The sequence below is a fragment of the Gadus macrocephalus genome, chromosome 7 (assembly GCF_031168955.1).
Source record: "Gadus macrocephalus chromosome 7, ASM3116895v1".
Lineage (NCBI taxonomy): Eukaryota > Metazoa > Chordata > Actinopteri > Gadiformes > Gadidae > Gadus > Gadus macrocephalus.
In genome coordinates, this window is record NC_082388.1 from 1,051,116 (window position 1) to 1,071,404 (window position 20,289).

At 45.4% G+C, this 20,289-nt stretch overlaps 1 protein-coding gene across 2 annotated transcripts in view; it reads right to left on the reverse strand.

The window, feature by feature from the left end:
* Positions 1 to 90: 90 nt before the first annotated feature.
* The window catches only part of map3k2 (mitogen-activated protein kinase kinase kinase 2), a 28,768-nt gene continuing 8,569 nt past the window's right edge, over positions 91 to 20,289 (reverse strand). For both annotated transcript variants that reach the window (XM_060055504.1, XM_060055505.1), the window contains exons 8-11: positions 12,000 to 12,131; positions 11,351 to 11,480; positions 9,797 to 9,974; positions 91 to 5,036 (exon numbers count right to left, since the gene is read on the reverse strand). In XM_060055504.1, coding sequence (XP_059911487.1) covers positions 4,817 to 5,036; positions 9,797 to 9,974; positions 11,351 to 11,480; positions 12,000 to 12,131 — 660 coding nt within the window. In that variant the 3' untranslated portion in view covers positions 91 to 4,816. The remainder of the gene's footprint in view (positions 5,037 to 9,796; positions 9,975 to 11,350; positions 11,481 to 11,999; positions 12,132 to 20,289) is intronic.

The window sequence follows — 20,289 nt, forward strand, 5'->3', positions numbered from 1 at the left end:
GAGATTAACCAAACCATCGACCCTATTCGAGATCGAGATGACCTTTGACTTCACATCGCCCCGCTCAAAAGAAAAACCTGAAAGCAGACATGAAATAAATATCCTTTATTTTATCATCATCTTAGCCGTGTTTATCTTAACTAACAGAACCGTTCCATCGTGCCCTAGGGGGCGTCGGAGAGAGCACCCCGCCCCCCGTTCCATGCAACACATCCCCATAAAATAAGAAACCAAATAAAAAAAATATATCTTAAAAAATTATGCGTACCACTGATATACACATCTGATATAAACAAGCGCTTTGATGGCCGGCGGCCATCAAAAGGATTATAAACATGGCTTCTTTACGATAGAGGCCAGAAGGGGTCGGTGGGGGGGGTAAAAGGTAGGCCTACGTTTTAAATCATTTACATTTATACATCTTATTTATTACCGCCTTAACCGTCTGAACGCTAACCACTAACGCAGACAGTGTGTCGTCCAAGCGCGCGCGCGCGCGCACACACACACACACACACACACACACACACACACACACACACACACACACACACACACACACACACACACACACACACACACACACACACACACACACACACACACACACACACACACACACACACACACACACACACACACACACACACACACACACACACACACACACACACACACACACACACACACACACACACACACACACACACACACACACACACACACACCGTGTATCAGGTCCGGCTCCAGTCCGTTTCTAGTGGGGGGTAAAGTCGCCCTCTGCAGGCCAAACCGAAGCATTACATTCATCCGAAGAAATCATTGCAGAATCGCCACCACAACAGCAAACATAAGTGCGTTTACATAAGAGCGTGCCAAAGAGTCGTTCATTTATTAATGTCAGTCCCTAAAAAAACTAAAATAAAAGATTCATTGGTCGACGTAGGAAGAGGTCCGCATAAACACATTTTCGGAATCTTACGTTTCAGGCTTGCAATGTTTACGTCGATAGCAATGGAAAACCGGGGGTATCCCGACCACAAGGTTGGGGGTTCAATCCCCCATGTACACTGCCTCACCCATGAGCAACCTCGTTCCAGAAGAAGATGTTGGGTGACGTTACTTCTGTTGGTATTTGCAGCGAGATCCCAAACAAACAGCCAGCTTGCCCCTCCCTTCCGTGTTTCGTGCATCCAGTAAAAACTATCATGAACGCAGCGCAAAACCCCACAACACCCACCCCTTGTCGGTGATTGGTTGGAATACTTTATATTTTGGTTTTGAGTGGTTGGCAGTACCATTTGTTTTTGTGTACGATCTCGGGGCATAGGCTGCCTACAGAGACACGTTTTTTTGACGGGGCGGGAAGCTAGCGGGCCGTGAGGAAAGATCAGACGAATGTGATCATTAATGTTTCGATTCTAGAATCACTGATACAACCCTTAAAGGTCAGGAGAAGTGTTTCCTAAGGGGTCGTTCATCTTCTATACGAATATTATCCTGATTAACAGTATCATTCAATACAGAAGTCATCCTTGATCAAACACCTTTTTCCTGTATGTATCCATTTTTGTCAAATCTGGCCCCCATTGCACTCCTGCCCATCCCTGGAAGGAGGGGTCCCCTAGACTGTGTGCCCCGCCCATTCTGGGGCCCTTTGAATTCACCCTGGAAGGAGGGGTCCCCTAGACTGTGTGCCCCACCTGTTCTGGGGCCCTTTGAATTCACCCTGGAAGGAGGGGACCTAGACTGTGTGCCCCGCCCGCTCTGGGGCCATTTAAATTCACCGTGCAGCAGGGGCTGGAGCGGAGCAATACACCTATTCCTGTTTCTCTACTTTTATGGGAGCCAATCACCAAGCTGGCTTTTTCCCCTAGCGCGGTATTGGGTGGTTTAACACAAGGAAGCGACTGCAAGCAGCCAATCGCGTACAGGGTCGTTTGAACTCGGCCCGCTGATCCCGCCTCTTGTGCTAAAGGAAATGACAGCAGCCTCCCCAGTCCAACGTTCAATCTATGATGGAGCTTGGCATTAGCCATGCTAGGGGTCCCCTACCCTGCGCTCCGTATCGGGATTTCTTCCCTGCTCATTAAGGGAGTTTTTCCTTGCCCCCTGAGACTGTACCGGTGATTAAGGGCCGTACAAATAAAGTTTAATTAGAAGAGAGGCACTACGACAGGTCCGTGAGAAGCGTTTCTATTGGTTAGGAGGTTCACCCTGTATGTCAGTTTGAGCCAATAGGAGGCTGGTGGAATGGTCCATGATGGGTAGCAGGGGGGGGTTAAGATATGTTTATCACTTTGGGATAAAATGGGACACAAAACCTGCCCATAATATCGATACTATATCAATAGTACCAATACTACTATGCCCTTTAAATAAGCCTAAATCCAAATCTTTACATGAATTTTGACACGGTGTCTGTTTCGCAGACGTACAGGTTGCGTTCCAAAAACCCCTTAAAAAAAAGTACTGCAGTTATGATCACAACATAAAATGCATTTACAGCATGCTGAGTTAGCTCGTTAAGTCCAGGTTAGCTAGTTAAACTAGGTCGGGTTAGATCTGGATCAAACTGGTAACTGCACGACGACTGAACCGTTTATTCGGATTAGGGGCGCCAATGTACCTTAAAGAAAATAAAACCTAAAATCAAAGAGGTAAGTATCGACTCTGTCTGAGGGGGCGTACAAAAAGGCATACATTGTAGAAAGCGTACAAACCGATAAAACCGATTATTTAACACGACGTCGTACCGGCAGCCGAACTCGACGAAGAAGAACATTCCGACGAATATCAACGAGCAAGACGGTATCATACAGCCGGACGGTCGGCCAATCAACCGTAAGCACCAAACCCCTCTTCCGGGCTGGGCCAATGAGAACGCTCGGACGCTCTTTGACTCTGCCCGGCTAAGGGAAAGGTCCATCCCCAGAATGCACCTCTTCCTCCGTACACTGATCATGTTGTGACCATGAACAGGACGCTGTTCTCTGTACAGCAGAGGGTGGACCGGTTCATCTAGACCGTGGTCCGAGGTTAGGCCCCGGACCCTAGTGGGGTAATACTTGAGTGAGACCGTCTGAGGAGTTTATTCAGAGCCTTTCCAAGCCTCCTCCTTCTAAGACATGCAGGACTTCCTCTGACGCCCGTACCAAATTCTGCCTACGTTCAAACGTTGACAACAAATTTACGTCGTCAGCGATGACTCTTGGAACGTTTGAGGTCTCAACTTTAAAACGATAGTTTGTTAGCGCTGGCTGGAACTTTTTCTCTTGCATTTAGATATGATCCCCTTGATTAAAACACAGCGCTCTCTGGTGGCTGATAAACATAACGCCCTTCTTTTGGCTTCCCAGTGGAAACGGAGCAATGAGGAACGTCTACTGCATGGACAGGTCTTTTGAGTCGTACCCTGACCCCTGGATAGCCACAGCGACTTGTGGACCGCTAGTGAACCGTTAAGGAACCGTTAAGGAACCGTTACTGAACTAGTACTAAACCGTTAAGGAACCAGCTCTGAACCGTTAAGGAACCATTACGGAACCAGTACTGAACCGTTGGAAACAGACAAATAAAAAAGGCACATTATTAAATAAACGCAAACACAGACAACAACGCAGAACTTCTGTCCAGAGCTTGAGATGGACAGACAGACGGGAGAGGCAGCGAGAAGAACCAGTGAGAAACCAGTGGAATCAGAGGAGGAACCAGTGAGAAACCAGAGGAACCAGAAGAACCAGTGGAATCAGAGGAACCAGTGAGGAACCATCAGCGGAACCAGAGCCATGGAACCAGCGAGTAACCAGGGAAGGAACCGTCAGAGTAACCAGGGAAGGAACCGTCAGAGGAACCAGGGAAGGAACCATCAGAGGAACCAGGGAAGGAACCATCAGAGGGAACCATCAGAGGAACCAGGGAAGGAACCATCACAGGAACCAGGGAAGGAACCATCACAGGAACAAGGGAAGGAACCATCACAGGAACCAGGGAAGGAACCATCACAGGAACCAGGGAAGGAACCATCAGAGGAACCAGGGAAAGAACCAGAGAGGAACCAGGGAAGGAACCATCAGAGGAACCAGGGAAGGAACCATCAGCAACCAGAGGAAACAATGGAACCAGCGAGTTCAGGTTGAGTTTCTACGAGGGTGTGTGTGTCGCTGGGAGGAGGCGTCCACCCCCCCAAGCAGCGGTTGCCATAGCAACCCAGTGCTCTGGGTCTCTGCGGCCAAATACATTCGGGGGGGTCAGCGGGCGGGGGGGAGGTGCCAGTCGCCCTCTAGGTCCGAGCGGGGGTAGGTCCAGGGCTGACAGGGGAGGGATCGCGGGGAAGGGGAAACATACAGACGTAAAAAACAAAATATATATATCGGCAAATATATTGGCATTATAAAATGGAGTCCTTCTTCATGGGAAGAAGGGGAAGTGCTTTGGACCCCTGCGCTGCGGCGGGGAAATTAAGGTGCAAATTTGCAGGGAGACAAAAAAAAACAACAAAGAAAGAAAACGCCTTAAGTCCTCGGCAGCGAATCAGGATGGGAGGAGGGGGCGGGACCACCATTCATCCACCAATCGCAGACCTCCGACTCCGTCCAACGAGCAACAACGGTGTGAGAGAAGGGGCGGGGCTACCGCTCATTCAACCAATCACAGAGCTCCGTTTCCTTCCAATGTGATTCAACCAAGGGGGGAGGAGGAGTTTCAGGGATGGGGGATGGGGTCGACACGACAGCCACGCCCACGAGGTAAAGGCGACGTCCAGCATGACGAGGGGGGGCGTGGTTGGAGGGGTCGGGGTCAAGGGTCAAGACCTCTAGTGTACGAAGATGTGTCGTAGCAGCTCGTCGGCCGAGGGCCGGGCCTTGCTCTCCGTGAAGATGCGCTTCAGGAAGTCACGGCAGTGGTCGGAGGCGTGGGGGGGCAGCATGGGGTTGGTAGGCTGGGTGGCGATCTTGAAGATGGCCGCCATGGCCTCGTACTCCGCCCAGGGGGGGCGCTGGGTCAGCATCTCCACCACCGTGCACCCCACGCTCCTGTAGGGGGGGTAGAGCTGTTAGTACATGGTGTTACACTGAGGGTCCACTAGGGGGCGGTAGAGAGCTGTTAGCACATGTTGTTACACTGAGGGTCCACTCGGGGGGGGTAGAGAGCTGTTAGTACATGTTGTTACACTGAGGGTCCACTAGGGGGGGTAGAGAGCTGTTAGTACATGTTGTTACACTGAGGGTCCACTAGGGGGCAGTAATAATCTTGTTACAGTTAGGGCCGTTACATAGTCAACGCGAGTAACGCGAGTAACGCGCGTAAGCGACGCGAGTGATGCGAGCGACAAGCTTCCTTTCATTGTCTACACAGCATACGCAAACGTCGCGGGCAATGCATGACATGCAAAACTACACTCACGCCACGGGTGGCAGCAGTCACTGGTGTTTTCGCAGGTGACATTGCGTGTGACATTCTGATCAAAATGGCTACGGAAGAAGAGTGCATTTTATTGCTCCTTATACATCGGTGGCGGCAACGCAGGAAGCGCAGAGATAGGCGGTGGTATGTGTGCCCTTTAAATACCACACGAGATCAGGATGGGGAATTTGTTACTCTGGTGCTTCCAATGCGAAGCCTGGACGAGGAGAGGAATTTCCAGTATTTTGGGATGTCGGCGCCAAAGTTTGGTGCGTCGCGTATCAAAAATTGGGAGGACGCTGCCTTGACAGATTAATTAATTATTTAAGTGTATTATAGGCCTATAGCCAAAGCTATAGCGCATAATGTCCACAGAAATTATATGGTAGGAAACATTATTAGAGAAAAGGGGTTTATTTATCAAATACAGAAACCCACCATACACGCACACATTTTTCATTCACTCACGCTTTCAAATAGTATTCACTCAAAGAGGCTACTGAACTTATGTTTCACACAGAACATGAACACTTATGTTTCACACAGAACGTGAACACAAAACATTACGTAATTAATTCAAATAGGCTAACACTAAAACAAATAACGCCAGTAATAGAACGAATATCGGGTGACAAGAAGATCATTAAAATGGCTAATAATCCCGCATCAGCTGTTTGATGTCGTGCATCAGCTGTTTGATGACGCGCATCAAAATAGCACTTTGCCCCTGTGGAAGTGTTCGCATAAATTGCCACAGGTAATTAGTAAAAGAGACGTGAATGTCATTCTTATCACGTTCCCTCATCCTCTCCAATTTTCTCCTGTAAATATAACCTTTAGTTGAAATAATGTACAATATTGGCAGTATCGGCCCCACCGACAACGCATAGTATTGCATGGATCGGTGCGTCGCGTATCAAAAATTGGGAGGACGCGTTTTGCTACACGTCGACGCATAATGGCAGCCGAAGTGTAATAATAATAATAATAATAATACATTTAATTTAGAGGCGCCTTTCAAGACACCCAAGGTCACCTTACAGAGCATATAGTCATCATTCAAAACTATGTAAAACAGACTAGGAATAAAAGGAAAACAGAGGTTAAACATGAAGAATAATAATAATTAATAACACTCAAAGACGCCTAAAGTGAAGGGGGGACCTCACTAACCACCACCAATATGTAGCACCCACTTGGGTGATGCACGGCAGCCAATCGGTGCCAGAACGCTCACTACACACCAGCTTGAGGTGGAGAGTTAGGGATGAGGTGGAGAGTGAGGGAAAAGAACATATTTAAACACTATCGACCATATTTAAACACTGTCGATCACATTTAAACAATATCGACCACATGTAAACACTATCGACCACATTTAAACACTATCGACCATATTTAAACACTATGGACCACATGTAAACCCTATCGACCACATGTAAACACTATCGCCCACATTTAAACACTATCACCCACATTTAAACACTATGGACCACACGTAAACCCTATCGACCACATTTAAACACTATCGCCCACATTTAAACACTATGGACCACATTTAAACACTATGGACCACATTTAAACACTATGGACCACATGTAAACCCTATCGACCACATGTAAACCCTATCGACCATATATAAACACTATCGACCACATTTAAACATGTAAACCCTATCGACCACAATTAAACACTATCGACCACAATTAAACACTATCGACCACATCCAAACACCATCGACCACATTTAAACACTCTCGCCCACACCTACACACTATCGACCACATTTAAACACTATCGACCACATGTAAACACTAGCGACCACACTCAAACACTATCGACCACATTTAGCAAGAGTGTAGCAATGCGTAGCCTTCTGGACGCATATGCGTAGCGATGCGTTGACTATGTAACGGCACTAAAGGTACGGCCACACTGAACCCGTTAGTTGGGCTGTGCAATTAATCGAATTTCGATCGCGATATCGATTTTGGGGTCAAACGATCTCCAAACTCGTATAATCGAGTTGAAACGATTAATTTGACATTTTCCGTTTTACAGTAGGCCTAGAGAGTTTATGAAAGTTTATGAAAGAGACGCGCATGCGAAAGCATTCAACGCGGCGAGAGGGAGTACAATCTAACAGGCGTGCTGCATCAGGAAGTATGCCGTTGGCAGGAGGCGGGACATGCCAGTTAACCGCCAATCAGCAGCATCGACTGTTGACAGACATGTTGGAGTAGACCTACCGTGTGGAATATTAAAGTTTCAGTAACGTTACAGTTTGATGAACGATAACAAGCTCCTATAGCAGACTTTAACTAAGAGTTCTTTAAGGCAGAACTGCCAAGTACATCTTGTATATGTATTTCTGTTTAACAACAATATGATTTTTATTAGCCATCCAGTGATGTTGCTAGGTACGCGTCCTGCGTCCCTGACGCATTAAAATCTGAAAGGACGCACTAAACTCACTATCCATGCGTCCCGGGGACGCATCTCATTTTCCCCATGAAAAACGATACATTGTGAACATTAAACAACTCGTGTTTAATCACAGTAACTGGCCAAAGAAACCTTCTTGTGAGCAGATCGGACAAGCGCTGTTTCAACCCTCTGCGCATCTACTCGGCGCAGACGTGATCCCCTGTACAAAGTATCGCGACATGCTAATTTAGCCGCTACCAAAACAACTAGCTCGTCACCGCTGATTTCATTTCAACAATTAAAAATACGAACTTCATAGTAAATAAACCCACGTTTCCACTGCTCGATGCTGTGCTCATTCGTGTCGAATGAGCAAATCAAACAGGATTTTTTTGCAATCCTTCTGATTGAATATATTTACATTTATGACAAAATCGTGAGGACTAGGCTTGTGAAACACACACACACAAATGTGGCGCTCGCGCGGTAATAGCTCATTGGCGCCACCTAGTGATCATTATGTGCAAATGCACAGCCTCTCATTAAAATGACTTAGGGGTCATTTGACCCCTCTTGCGGCGCTAGGAGTAAGTAAAAACGGCCCGGCGTTTCTAGTGTTAAACATGAACGGTTGAGTACTCCAGCTCTAACCATATCATACCACCATCAAGGAGTTTAACACTATTAATTTAATTTAAGAAATAGAATAATAATAAAAAAGAAACACATTTTTTAAACTGGGGAGTCGGAACCCATTGAATTTCTCAGGGACCCACCCAACTCGCCACCTGTGGGTCCCGGGGACTCACTACATTGAAAACCTATCAACATCACTGGCCATGTGTTTGTTATGGCTTTGTGACTTTTAACTTTGCTATGGAGAAATGCTGGGACCGTTGTTCTCTAGACATTAAATAGGGAATGTATTATTTCACGTATGTGTAGAACCTATTTAGAATGGCTGAGCCTGACCTTACATAAAAACGGCTGTGAAAGAGACTGGAGGCAAGCACTTCCCCTGCCTCCATGAGGGGGGAGTGTGAGAGCATGTTTCTATGTCATAATTGATTGTGTCAATAAATGCATGTTTTCAAACTCAAAAATAATCGTTTGAATAATCGTGATATCAATATTGACCAAAATAATCGTGATTATGATTTTTCCCATAATCGAGCAGCCCTACCCGTTAGATTACACGAGTAACGTGCCTAACCTGGCGCTTGATCATTGTGTGTCACAAAAATGGTTCAACGCGCCTACGCAGCCACCATCGCTGCGCTGGATTTAGGAGTCCGAAGTAGGAAACCCAAACGCCTCCGTGTTTGGGTGCATGATAGAGTTTAGATCGGGTTAGATTAAATAATCTCGGATATAAATAACAATAATCGGGTTAACTAACTTCACATGGTGTGTCTGGTGTGTTTCCAGCATTCGTTGTGTTGATCAGCAGAGAAATAGTCCGCCAAAGACGTTGAGGTTGCTTAGCAACCAAAGACGCTGCTCATGCAAGTGAATGGAGCGTTCCCTCTTAGTCATAACTATCAAACCAAACATCCTTCACATTCACCGAGCGAACATAATGAAAGTAAAATGCACATTTCTCGCTAAAAATGTTTACATAAACACTTTTAATGGTGTAACTATGTTACTATTTCCACCCAAAATAAAGAGTAAGATGTCCGCCATGTGCTTCTGTGCAAGAGTCATGCGTTACTCTCGTTGAAAGTAAAAAAAATTGAACTTTGCGCGTTGGTGCGTCTAATGCCCCTAACGCGACGCTTTAACGCGTGTAACGCGTCTACGCGCCTAAGCCAATGGTTGCGTATGCAAAAATGCCGTTTTTCAACGCCTCTAACACGCGTAACGCGCTGAGTGTGGCCGTACCTTAAGAATCCACTAGGGGGCAGTATTAATGTTACAGGTCCCCTGAGGGGCCGTGTCCCCTGAGGGGGGCGTTTCCTCACCAGATGTCAGCCTTGCGTCCATAGCCCTCCCCGCTGATGACCTCGGGGCTCATCCAATAGGGCGTCCCGGTCACCGACTTGATGCCGGTCCCCGATAGGCAGATGGTCTGCAGCCGCCGGCTGGCCCCGAAGTCCCCCAGCTTCACGTTCCCCACAGAGTCCCGCAGGATGTTGGCCCCTAGGAGAGAGGTCAGAGGTCAGGGTCAGGGGTTAGGGTCAGCTGGCCCCGAAGTCTCCCAGCTTCACGTTCCCCACAGTGGGTTAGGTGGTGTTGGAGCCATTTAGAGGTCTTTTGTGTTGAATATTTTTAAGTAAATATATTTTGAGTCTAAGGCTAAAAGTATGAGTTATGAATTATAAAGTGTATGAAATATTAATAACATTTTCATTCATATGTATATGTATGCATTTTGTGATGACGTGGTGATTAGTCCCTTGTGTCACCTGGGGAAGCCTATTGGAGGCCCTCAGATAGGGCAGGCTAATTACAGTTTTTTGACCGCATTATTTCGCATCATTTCGTATTATTGGTTGCATTTTGACAGATTATTTTACATTGAAAAGCCCTTTTTGTACAATACGAAGAACCCTGTTTTGGCCGCAAACAGTTACATTGTTTGGAGTTTTTATGTTTAGTTATTTCCTGGAAAGTCAACCGGAGTTATTGCTTAATAAATGAATCAACACCAAGTTAAACAATCTCTGTGCGTGCTTCCCAAGAAATGTGTGTCGGACTACCTCTGCCTCAGGAATAAATAGGGCGAACAAAGGGTTCGCCACTTCAGGTGGGTTAGGTGGTAGGTTAGGGTCAGGGTTAAGGTCACAGGTTAAGGTCAGAGGTCAGGGTCAGGACCAGGTTGGCTTCAGAGATAGGGGGTCATGAAGGGGTTAGGGTCAGGGTTAGGGTCAGAGGTTAGGGTCAGGACCAGGTTAGCTTCAGAGATAGGGGGTCATGAAGGGGTCAGGGTTCATCTACTGGAGGCGGTCGGCGTCCCTCACCCTTGAAGTCGCGGTGGACGATCATGAGGTTAGGGACAGGGTTAGGGTCAGAGGTCAGGGTTAGGCTCAGAGGTTAGGGTCGGCGGCCCTCACCCTTGACGTTGCGGTGGACGATCATGAGGTTAGGGTCAGAGGTTAGGATCAGAGGTTAGGGTCAGGGTCAGAGGTTAGTGTCAGAGGTTAGGGTCAGAGGTTAGGGTTAGGGTCAGAGGTTAGCGTTAGGGTCAGAGGTCAGGGTAAGGGTCAGAGGTTAGGGTCCCTCACCCTTGATGTCGCGGTGGACGATCATGAGGTAAAGGTTAGGGTCAGGGTTATGGGTCAGGGTCAGAGGTCAGGGTCAGAGGTTAGGGTCGGCGGCCCTCACCCTTGACGTCGCGGTGGACGATCATGAGGTTAGGGTTAGGGTCAGGGTCAGAGGTCAGGGTAGGGTCAGAGGTTAGGGTTAGGGTCCCTCACCCTTGATGTCATGGTGGACGATCATGAAGTAAAGGTTAGGGTCAGGGTTAGGGTCAGAGGTCAGGGTTAGGGTCAGAGGTTAGGGTCGGCGACCCTCACCCTTGACGTCGCGGTGGACGATCATGTTGCTGTGCAGGTAGGACACCCCCTCCAGGATCTGACGGGTGTAGCGCCGCGTCACGTTCTCCGTCAGCGCGCCGTACGACTTCAGCTGGTCCTTGATCGAGCCCTGGGGACACACACAGAGACACACACACACACACACACACAGGGACAGACAAACACAGGGACAGAGACACACACACACAGAGACAAACACAGGGACAGAGACACACACACAGAGACAAACACAGGGACAGAGACACACACACACACACACAGAGACAAACACAGGGACAGAGACACACACACACAGACACAGGGACAGAGAGACACACACACACAAAATAAAACATCTTTCAGATTCTGATTCAATAAAACTAAAATAAGTTATTCTTTCTTTGCGACCCGGTACCACATGAGCCAAGACCAATACTCTTCCTCTTTTTCCTCCCCCCTCCTCCTCTTCCCCCCTCCTCCTTCAACTCCTTCGCCCCACTCCTCCTCCATCCCCTCCCTCTCCCCACTCTTCCTCCTCCTCCTCCCTCTGCTTCTAGAGTGCTCGAGTCACTTTAACAACGACATTGTGATCAGATGTTTGAGTGGAGCCAGGAGTGATGGCGGTGGCAGTCCTCTCAGAGATCCTCACCCCGGGCATGTACTCCATGAAGATGGACAGGGTCCTCTCGGTGGAGTCCCTCAGACAGCCGTAGTACTGCACGATGCGCTCGTGGAACAGGTTCTTCAGGAGCTGGATCTCACACTCCAGAGCACTCACCTCCTGGGGGGGAGAGAGGGACAGAAAGGGAGAGAGAGACAGAAAGAGAGCGAGAGAGAGAGAGGGACAGGGACACAGAGACACAGACAGACAGAGACATAGGGACAGAAAGAGAGACATAGGGACAGAAAAAGAGAGAGACAGAGACAGAAAGAGAGAGACAGAGAGACATAGGGACAGAAAGAGACAGAGACAGACAGAAAGAGAGAGAGAGACATAGGAACAGAAAGAGAGAGACATAGGGACAGAAAGAGAGAGAGACACAGGGACAGAAAGAGAGAGAGCGACATAGGGCCAGAAAGAGAGACAGAAAGAGAGAGAGAGACATAGGGACAGAAAGAGAGAGAGACAGAGAAATAAAGAGAGACATAGGGACAGAAAGAGAAAGAGACATAGGGACAGAAAGAGAGAGAGAGAGACATAGGGACAGAAAGAGAGAGACATTGGGACAGAAAGAGAGAGAGAGAAAGAGACAGAGACAAAAAGAGAGACATAATATTTTACAGCAGGCAAAATTGTTAATCTTCACACTACAGTGTGGCGTGCAAATCAAACAGGAAGATAAAGTATTATATTTTTACTATTCATATACATTTGTTCTGAATAATAATAAATTGCATTTCTAAAGGGATTTTTAACATGAGCAGAGGAATTACCCCATCCACTACCAAACTGGATGCAAACACCAATGTCTCCAATAACACATTGCAAGCATTTACATCATCAGAGAGGGAGAGTGGGAGAGAGGCCTGCCCATTACAGGTTAGAATATTAAGGGCTGCCTAATATTTGTTAGAATTTTGATTTATTTTTTGATATTCTAATTATATTATAATAACGAAGTTCGGAGTCAAAGCCCTAATGCAAACCTTGCTGGTTCCGGAGGAGTCGGGGTCGAAGGCCCAAACCACTCAGACTGATACTCTAAACCAATCAGACTGATACTCTGAACCAATCAGACTGATACCATAAACCAGGCATCTCCAAATGGCGGACCGCGGTCCGGGTCCGGACCAAGTGACGTTCCTGTCCTGACCCATGACCAATTAAAAATAATAATAAAAAAAAAAAACCTTTTTTCTTATGAAATCATTTTTTCTTATGATTTCACTATACAAAGCATGATTATGTTAGTAAAATAATTTCTCACTGAAATACAAATTGAAAGGCAGAATAGTCTGTTGTAGAGCATAAAAACAGCAAAAGCAATGATCTTCACAGAGCGATGATCACTCACCGAACTCCCCCCCTCCCTCCGTCAGTCACGGCATGTGCGTAATAGCGAACACCACTTGAGACACTGTTTTGCTTACTTGAAATGAAGGCCTAATGCTCTTTTTTTGCGTTTATTTGAAATGTAGGCCTGGTGTGCCTGTTTTGCTTACTTGAAATGTAGGCCTAATGCACTTTGTGTTTATTTGAAGTGTAGGCCTAGTGTTCCTGTTCTGCTTACTTCACATGTAGGCCTTATGCACTTTTTATGTTTACTTGAATTGCAGGCCTAATGTACCTGTTTTGTTTACTTAATGTTAATATGCGTTACTTTGTCTTACTAGTTTTTCATGGTTAAAAGTAAGCTATTTGGAAATTTAAAATAAATACACCTGAAATGATAAGGTAATATGCCGTGTTGATTGTATTTGACAAACGAAGGCTATTATGACGTGGTAGGTTCGGACCTTTCTTGGAAGGAATTTTTAGTAACTGGACCTTGTTAAATTTTAATTGAAGACCCCTGCTCTAAACCAATCAGACTGATACTCTAAACCGGGGGTCACTAACAGGCGGATCGCGGTCCTGGTCCGTACCCAGACGCCGTCCTATACGGACCCGGACCTATAGTCAATAAATTATTCAAATATTTTTAAATTTTGACGGGGCGCTTCTATTTTGACCGGCGCAGCGTATCTAGACATTACGGTACTGGTTTAGGGAATCAGGAAATCCATTGACCCAATTGCATTAGAGTTAAGCCATCCCACGTGATGCTACTCAGCCAATCGAATCTGTGCATTCCCGGCACAGGCTGCCTGACTCACAGACAGTGAGCGATCATGCGAGAGAAGTGCGAGAATTACAGAGAAAGAAGTCAGATAAGAGAGAGTAATACAGCGGGAGAAGGCAGATAAGACAGCGGGAGAAGAGTGAGAAAGACAGCGGGAGAAGAGTGAGAAAGACAGCGGAAGAAGAGTGAGAAAGACAGTGGGAGAAGGGTCAGTAAGACAGTGGGAGAAGAGTGAGAAAGACAGCGGAAGAAGAGTGAGAAAGACAGTGGGAGAAGGGTCAGTAAGACAGTGGGAGAAGAAGTGAGCAAGACAGCGGGAGAAGAGTGAGTAATACAGCGGGAGAACAATGAGAAAGACAGCGGGAGAACAGTAAGAAATACAGCGAGACAGAAAAGAGACAGAGTGAGCCGGAGACAGAAAAATAACTACACATGGCGCTCTCTTAGAAGAGAAAAGTGGACAGCGAAAACAGCTTTCGACCCAGTATGGACAGACTCATTCATGTTCATTCTTCCCACTGACAACACAAAATCAGGTTGCCTCATATGCTCAGAGACAGTGGCACTCATAAAAAGTGCCAACGTGAAACGCGATATGAGACAAAGCACAACGGTTTTCAACAAACATACCCGCTCAAGTCTGAACTGCGGTCACAGAAAATAAGCAGTCTCAGAGCCCAATATGAACAATCCAACCGGATCCTGACCCATTCATTCACTGCCCAACAACGTGCTAATGAATGTTCCCTCAGAGTCACTTGGATTTTGGGTCAACACAAAAAGCCATTTACTGATGGAGGGGTTGTCAAGGTATGCATGAGTGCAGTAGCTGAAACCTTACTTGAGGGGAAACAGAAAGAAAAGCTTTGTGACAAAATAAAGCAAATACCCATGTCAGCATCATCAGCCACAAAGAAAAGTGAAATGTTAACCCAAGATTTGCTAGCCCAGCTGGATGAAGCCATTCATAAGGTGTGTAGGCTTAGCTGTAGATGAGTCTACTGATGTGTATGACAATGCTCAGCTGTTAATTTATGTGAGGTTCTTCAACCAAGAAAAGACAGAGTTCTGTGAAGATGTGTTAGGTGTAACTCCCCTTAAGACCAGTACAAAAGGAGAGGACATCTACCTGGCCAATAGGTATTTAAACTCCTGGCAGGACAAGCTAGAGCTCAGTTCTCTCACTGAACAACAGAAAAAAGGGAAAGAAAGAGAAGCTAAAACTGTTCGATTGTTAAGTTGTGTTATGTTTTTGAAATTGGTTGAAACTGTTAAAACATACACAAAGAAACAGGGGAAACTCAAGCTGCTGCTATACTTTATTTTATCTTTCAAAAGAAAAGTATATATTTTATCTATATTTTAGATTATTATTATATTTATTTTCACCATTTTGATTTTAAATGAAGCCCTTCTGTTCCTTTAAGAGATTAGTTTCAGTTGAGTCAGTTGAACCTCCTTTAATAATACATATCTTCAGTATTATTGAGTATAATTGTATAAAAGTGACAATAAATATTGTTGAAATGTCATTGAATTGTTCTACCTGTATTGATCTGACACTCAGTTGTTGATTAAATGCAGACGTTGATACAACTACTAGGCTACTTCAATATATATCACACTGAATGATAACGCAAGTTAGACGTTATGATGTTCCGGACCTTTGCTTGAGGAAATTTTCTCTAACTGGACCTATTTGAATTTTTGTTGAATACCCCTGCTCTAAACCAATCAGACTGATACTCTGAACCAATCAGACTGATACTCTAAAACGTTCTCAATCTGCTACCACTGGTGGTACGCGAGCGCCCTCTAGTGGTACGCGAGCGCCCTCTAGTAGTACGCGGAGTATGAACGATTTTTTGAAGCAATTTTTTGAAGTTGAAGCAACCGTTAAAAAAGAAATGTGCATGTACCCATCATATGCAATGATCTTAAACCTGCATTGACTAACTGCTGTGACGACGAGTAGGGGAAGCAAACATTTTGCAAAATCGTCCTGTGACGAGACGTTGAAGTCTGCCTTCAGAGGCCAGACATTTCTGGACTTTTGGATGCAGCGACGCAGCGAATATCCTGCGCTTTCAGACAAGGCTGTGCGCTTTCTCATTCCATTTGTGACCAGGCTTCTCTTGGACGCAAATGGTCGCAAATAAGAGCGATGACTACAGTCATGTCATCGCTCTTATTTTATCCCCAAAAACGCAGCTGATCGGACGCATCACACGATTCGGAGGCATGCATCACATTTAAGGATTTTAAAAACGGATTCTTATTCTTTTTTTTCAAAAATGCATTCGGAAGAGAAGGGAGACTAGTGTTGCTCACGGATTGGAATGAAAGGGAGACAAGGGGACAGAGTTGCCTGCGGAAGCGATGTCTGAGATGCAGAGACTGCTTCACGCTACCAGTGTCAGTTTCGTACGGTGTGGAATGAGAGCTCGTGAAGGCACTATTGCGCAAGTACGCCTGCGTGCTTGCGCAATAGCATACTGCCCGAGAATGCAGTATCGCTGTCAAATCTGTCCCTGGGAAAAGTAACGTTGCTTGCGCCGAATTGAAAAAGGAAACCGCTATAATGAAATAGCGGTAATATTTCCACATTAATTGATAAAATAACAGGGGATGGGAAGGGGGGATGGCTGTTTCAGAAGGGGGATGATTTTGATCATTTTAATTCCAAAGGGGGATGCCATCCCCCCTCAACTCGAGTGCTGGAAGCAGGTTGGATACTGAACCAAGTCTGAGGCTAAAGCAAACCTCAATCGACCCAGACATAACACCCCTCTCACTAAGCATGATAGGCCTAATTTTCAATGTGTGCCTGAGTACATTCTCCTTCAAACCTAAACATAGTTTATATTCTGACCTTATGGCACTTACTGCAGTACTTTTTAATACTGAATACGTTGTTTTTCTATGATACGCTTGTTCTTACTCATTATAGTTTGATTACAGTGTTTTCGCAGTAGCCTACACATGATTTCTCTCTTTGCTGTGCATGATTGCTTATAACAGGATTGTTTGACTCCAGTATTTAAATATTCATGTTCAATTCTTTGAATGTTTTGATGCAGTACAATTTACCTCACATGATTGGTTGACTGCAGTTGTTAAAATTAATATTCAGTGCTGTGAATGCTTTAATGCAGTATACTTGTTAATAACCTCACTAGATTGACTGGTATGTTATATGCCAGATTAGGGCTGGGCGATATGACTAAAATATCATATCCCGATATAGATAATTCATATCCCGATAACGATATATATCATGATATAGCACATGTACTGTAAATTCAATGAATAGTTTATATAAAATGACCACATGGAAAGGCCTATTTCGTATTACATTTTGAATTATATACTCTACAAATAAAGATAACTTACTCATGATCATTTTTCTCCTTTTATTTAGAACGTTTGTGCAAATTATGCACGGAAGAAAATATAAAATATGAACGTATAAATACAAAAAAGTAAATAGAAAACACTTTTTTGGTTGGTTTTAAAAAATATTCAAACCAACCATACCAATAGTCTTTAACATAACTTTGTATTAAATATATAGAATATAATAAGTAAACAAAACACTCCTTCAAGTTTGAATTATAGTAGCAGCATTCTATGAAAACAGCCAAAGTGCAACAATGCTTCAAAATGCCGAATCTCAGGGAGTTAGATTTACATGTTGAGAGCCAGGAATACAAGCTGGTCAACTCTTTCTGGTTTAAGTGATGACCTCTGACATGTCACAATCTTCCCACTTGTACTGAACGCCCGCTCTGATGGGGCACTTGTGGCAGGGATGCACAAGTATTTATTTGCTAGCTTGGCCACTAGTGGGAAATGTGCCTCATGCTGCCTCCACCATTCCAGTGGGTTTGTCTCTGGACCAGCCTCCAGTTGGAGATAGAGGTTGAGCTCCTTTACAATGGACTCTCTGCTTGACCGAGGGGCCGTTTGGCTTTGCTTTGCTGCTTTTTTAAAGTAGCTGCTCAAACTCTTCTTTTGCTTCTTAGCAGGAACCTCTGGCTCATCTTTAGCAGCTGCAGCTGATGGAAGGGAGGCTGCCTCTTCAGCCACCAGGCTCTCCAGTTCTGCAGCAGCTTTTGCCTTCATGTAGTCAACCCTCTCTTCTTTAATGTATGTGGTTTTGAACCGAGGGTCAACAAGAGAAGCCATGTCAAGCAGCTCCTCGGTGGTCTGGTCATCATACTTCTCATTTAAGTAGTTTAGAATGCCCTCTTTGATGGTTGTGGTGAGATGAGTGTCGTCATCCTGAGGCTTGAGTATCTGGTTATTAAAAAGATGGAGGACCGGTTTCAAGTAGGAAACACTTGTGTAAAGCTCCCCAGACAAGGCATCCGTAAACTCCATGAGAGGACTCAATGCCTTGTTCATGGACTCCAGAACATCCAAGTCCTGCGTTTTCTTGTCGGCACGGAGGACCTGTGAGAGAGCTTTCTCCTGCTCTATGACCCTTTCAATCATTTGTTGCAGAGAGCCCCACCTGGTAGGGGTGTCTGTGATCAGCTGATGAGCAGGCAAGCCCAGTTCTGCTTGAGCCTTGGCCAGTTCACGTCTTCTCTTCCATAAATTAGAGAAGGCACTCACCACCTTCTTGCAGACGCCAACTGCTCGTTCCACTTGGGGTAGTTTCACACTTCGCTCTGTGTACATTTAGGAGAAGATAAATATATAGATTTATATATCACACTTTACAGGACAGGTAACGCATGTTATATTTTCTATCAATTTTAATTTATAAATTATATTTTATTGTTACTGTATTTTATAGAGGTGCGCACTAGGGGGTGGGGAAAATCATGACTTGATTGTTTTCAAAGTCAAGGGGAGTATTCTGGATTTTAAGCTTTAAAACTGGCTTCTAAATGCTCAGAAACTCAATTGCAGACATATTTTGTCATGTATGGCTGTTACTATAAAAATTCTTATTCTTACTGAAATATATTTTTACATTGTTGTAGACACTCACCAATGGCTAGATGAAGACGGTGACCAAAACATTGTAAGCGTGTCCAGTCATTCAGCCGAAGTGCAAGGATGTTGTTTGTGGCGTTATCCGTGGTGACACAGACTAGGTGATCCTCGCGCAGTCCCCACGACTCAAGAGCTTCCCTGAGACCTCTGGCTATAATTTCTCCCGTGTGCTGATCTGGGAAATAGCTTGTCTGTAAACACCGACTGCACAGTGTCCAGTCTCGAATAAAGTGCATCGTCAGGCTCATATAGGGATGTGTTGTTCGGCTCGACCACATATCTGTTGTTATAGTGTAGTGCAATACCTTCTGGATTTCCTCCTCTACTTTGGCCCGACACTCTTGATATAAATGAGGCAACTGGACTCGAGTGAAGTATTTTCGGCTTGGCATTGTGCACCTTGGGTCGAGTGTTCGCACCAACTCACGAAACCCCTGTTTCTCGACCGTGTAAATTGGGGCCATGTCTTTACAGATGTAAATTGCAATGGCAGTCGTAATCTCCTTCCATCGTCGTGAATCTTTGTCATATGGTGTGCCGCATATGGTGTGCAAGAAGCAAAAGCTTCTTGCACGGTCTGGGGTTTGTTTTGAGCACTCGATGACTGTGCTTTTGTCGATTTCATCCGTAGACTCTCTCCGTGTTGTTTTTCGTGATTCTTACGCAGGTGATAAAATAGATTGGTGGTGTTTCAGTCTGGTGAGGGGACCAGTTTGCGGCATACTTTACAGAAAACGTTTTTCTGGTCCGTGTCCGACTTTTCAAAACCAAACCACGTCCATACGATTGAAGTAGCCCCTCTTTTAGGTACGAGCTCACTTCTTGGCTGGTCGTCGGAGTCCTTCTCCTGTTCAGACGTTTCACGTTCACTCTCCTCCATGTTTGTTCGTGTTGCCTTCAAGTGCTGTGTGGACCGTAAAGCGTCGTCCAATTGCCGAAAAATATTAGCGTTAAGAGTGTGATTTGCGACAAGACGATATAAACGATAGAGCATAATATGAAATGATAGACATTTTTATATCTCCAAACGATATATATCGTCATATCGCCCAGCCCTATGCCAGATGATATCCCCATTTGCTGGGTAGCCCTATTGAAGCAGTTGTTCAATTGTTAGTATTATCCCGTTGCAAGTGTTACAATACATGA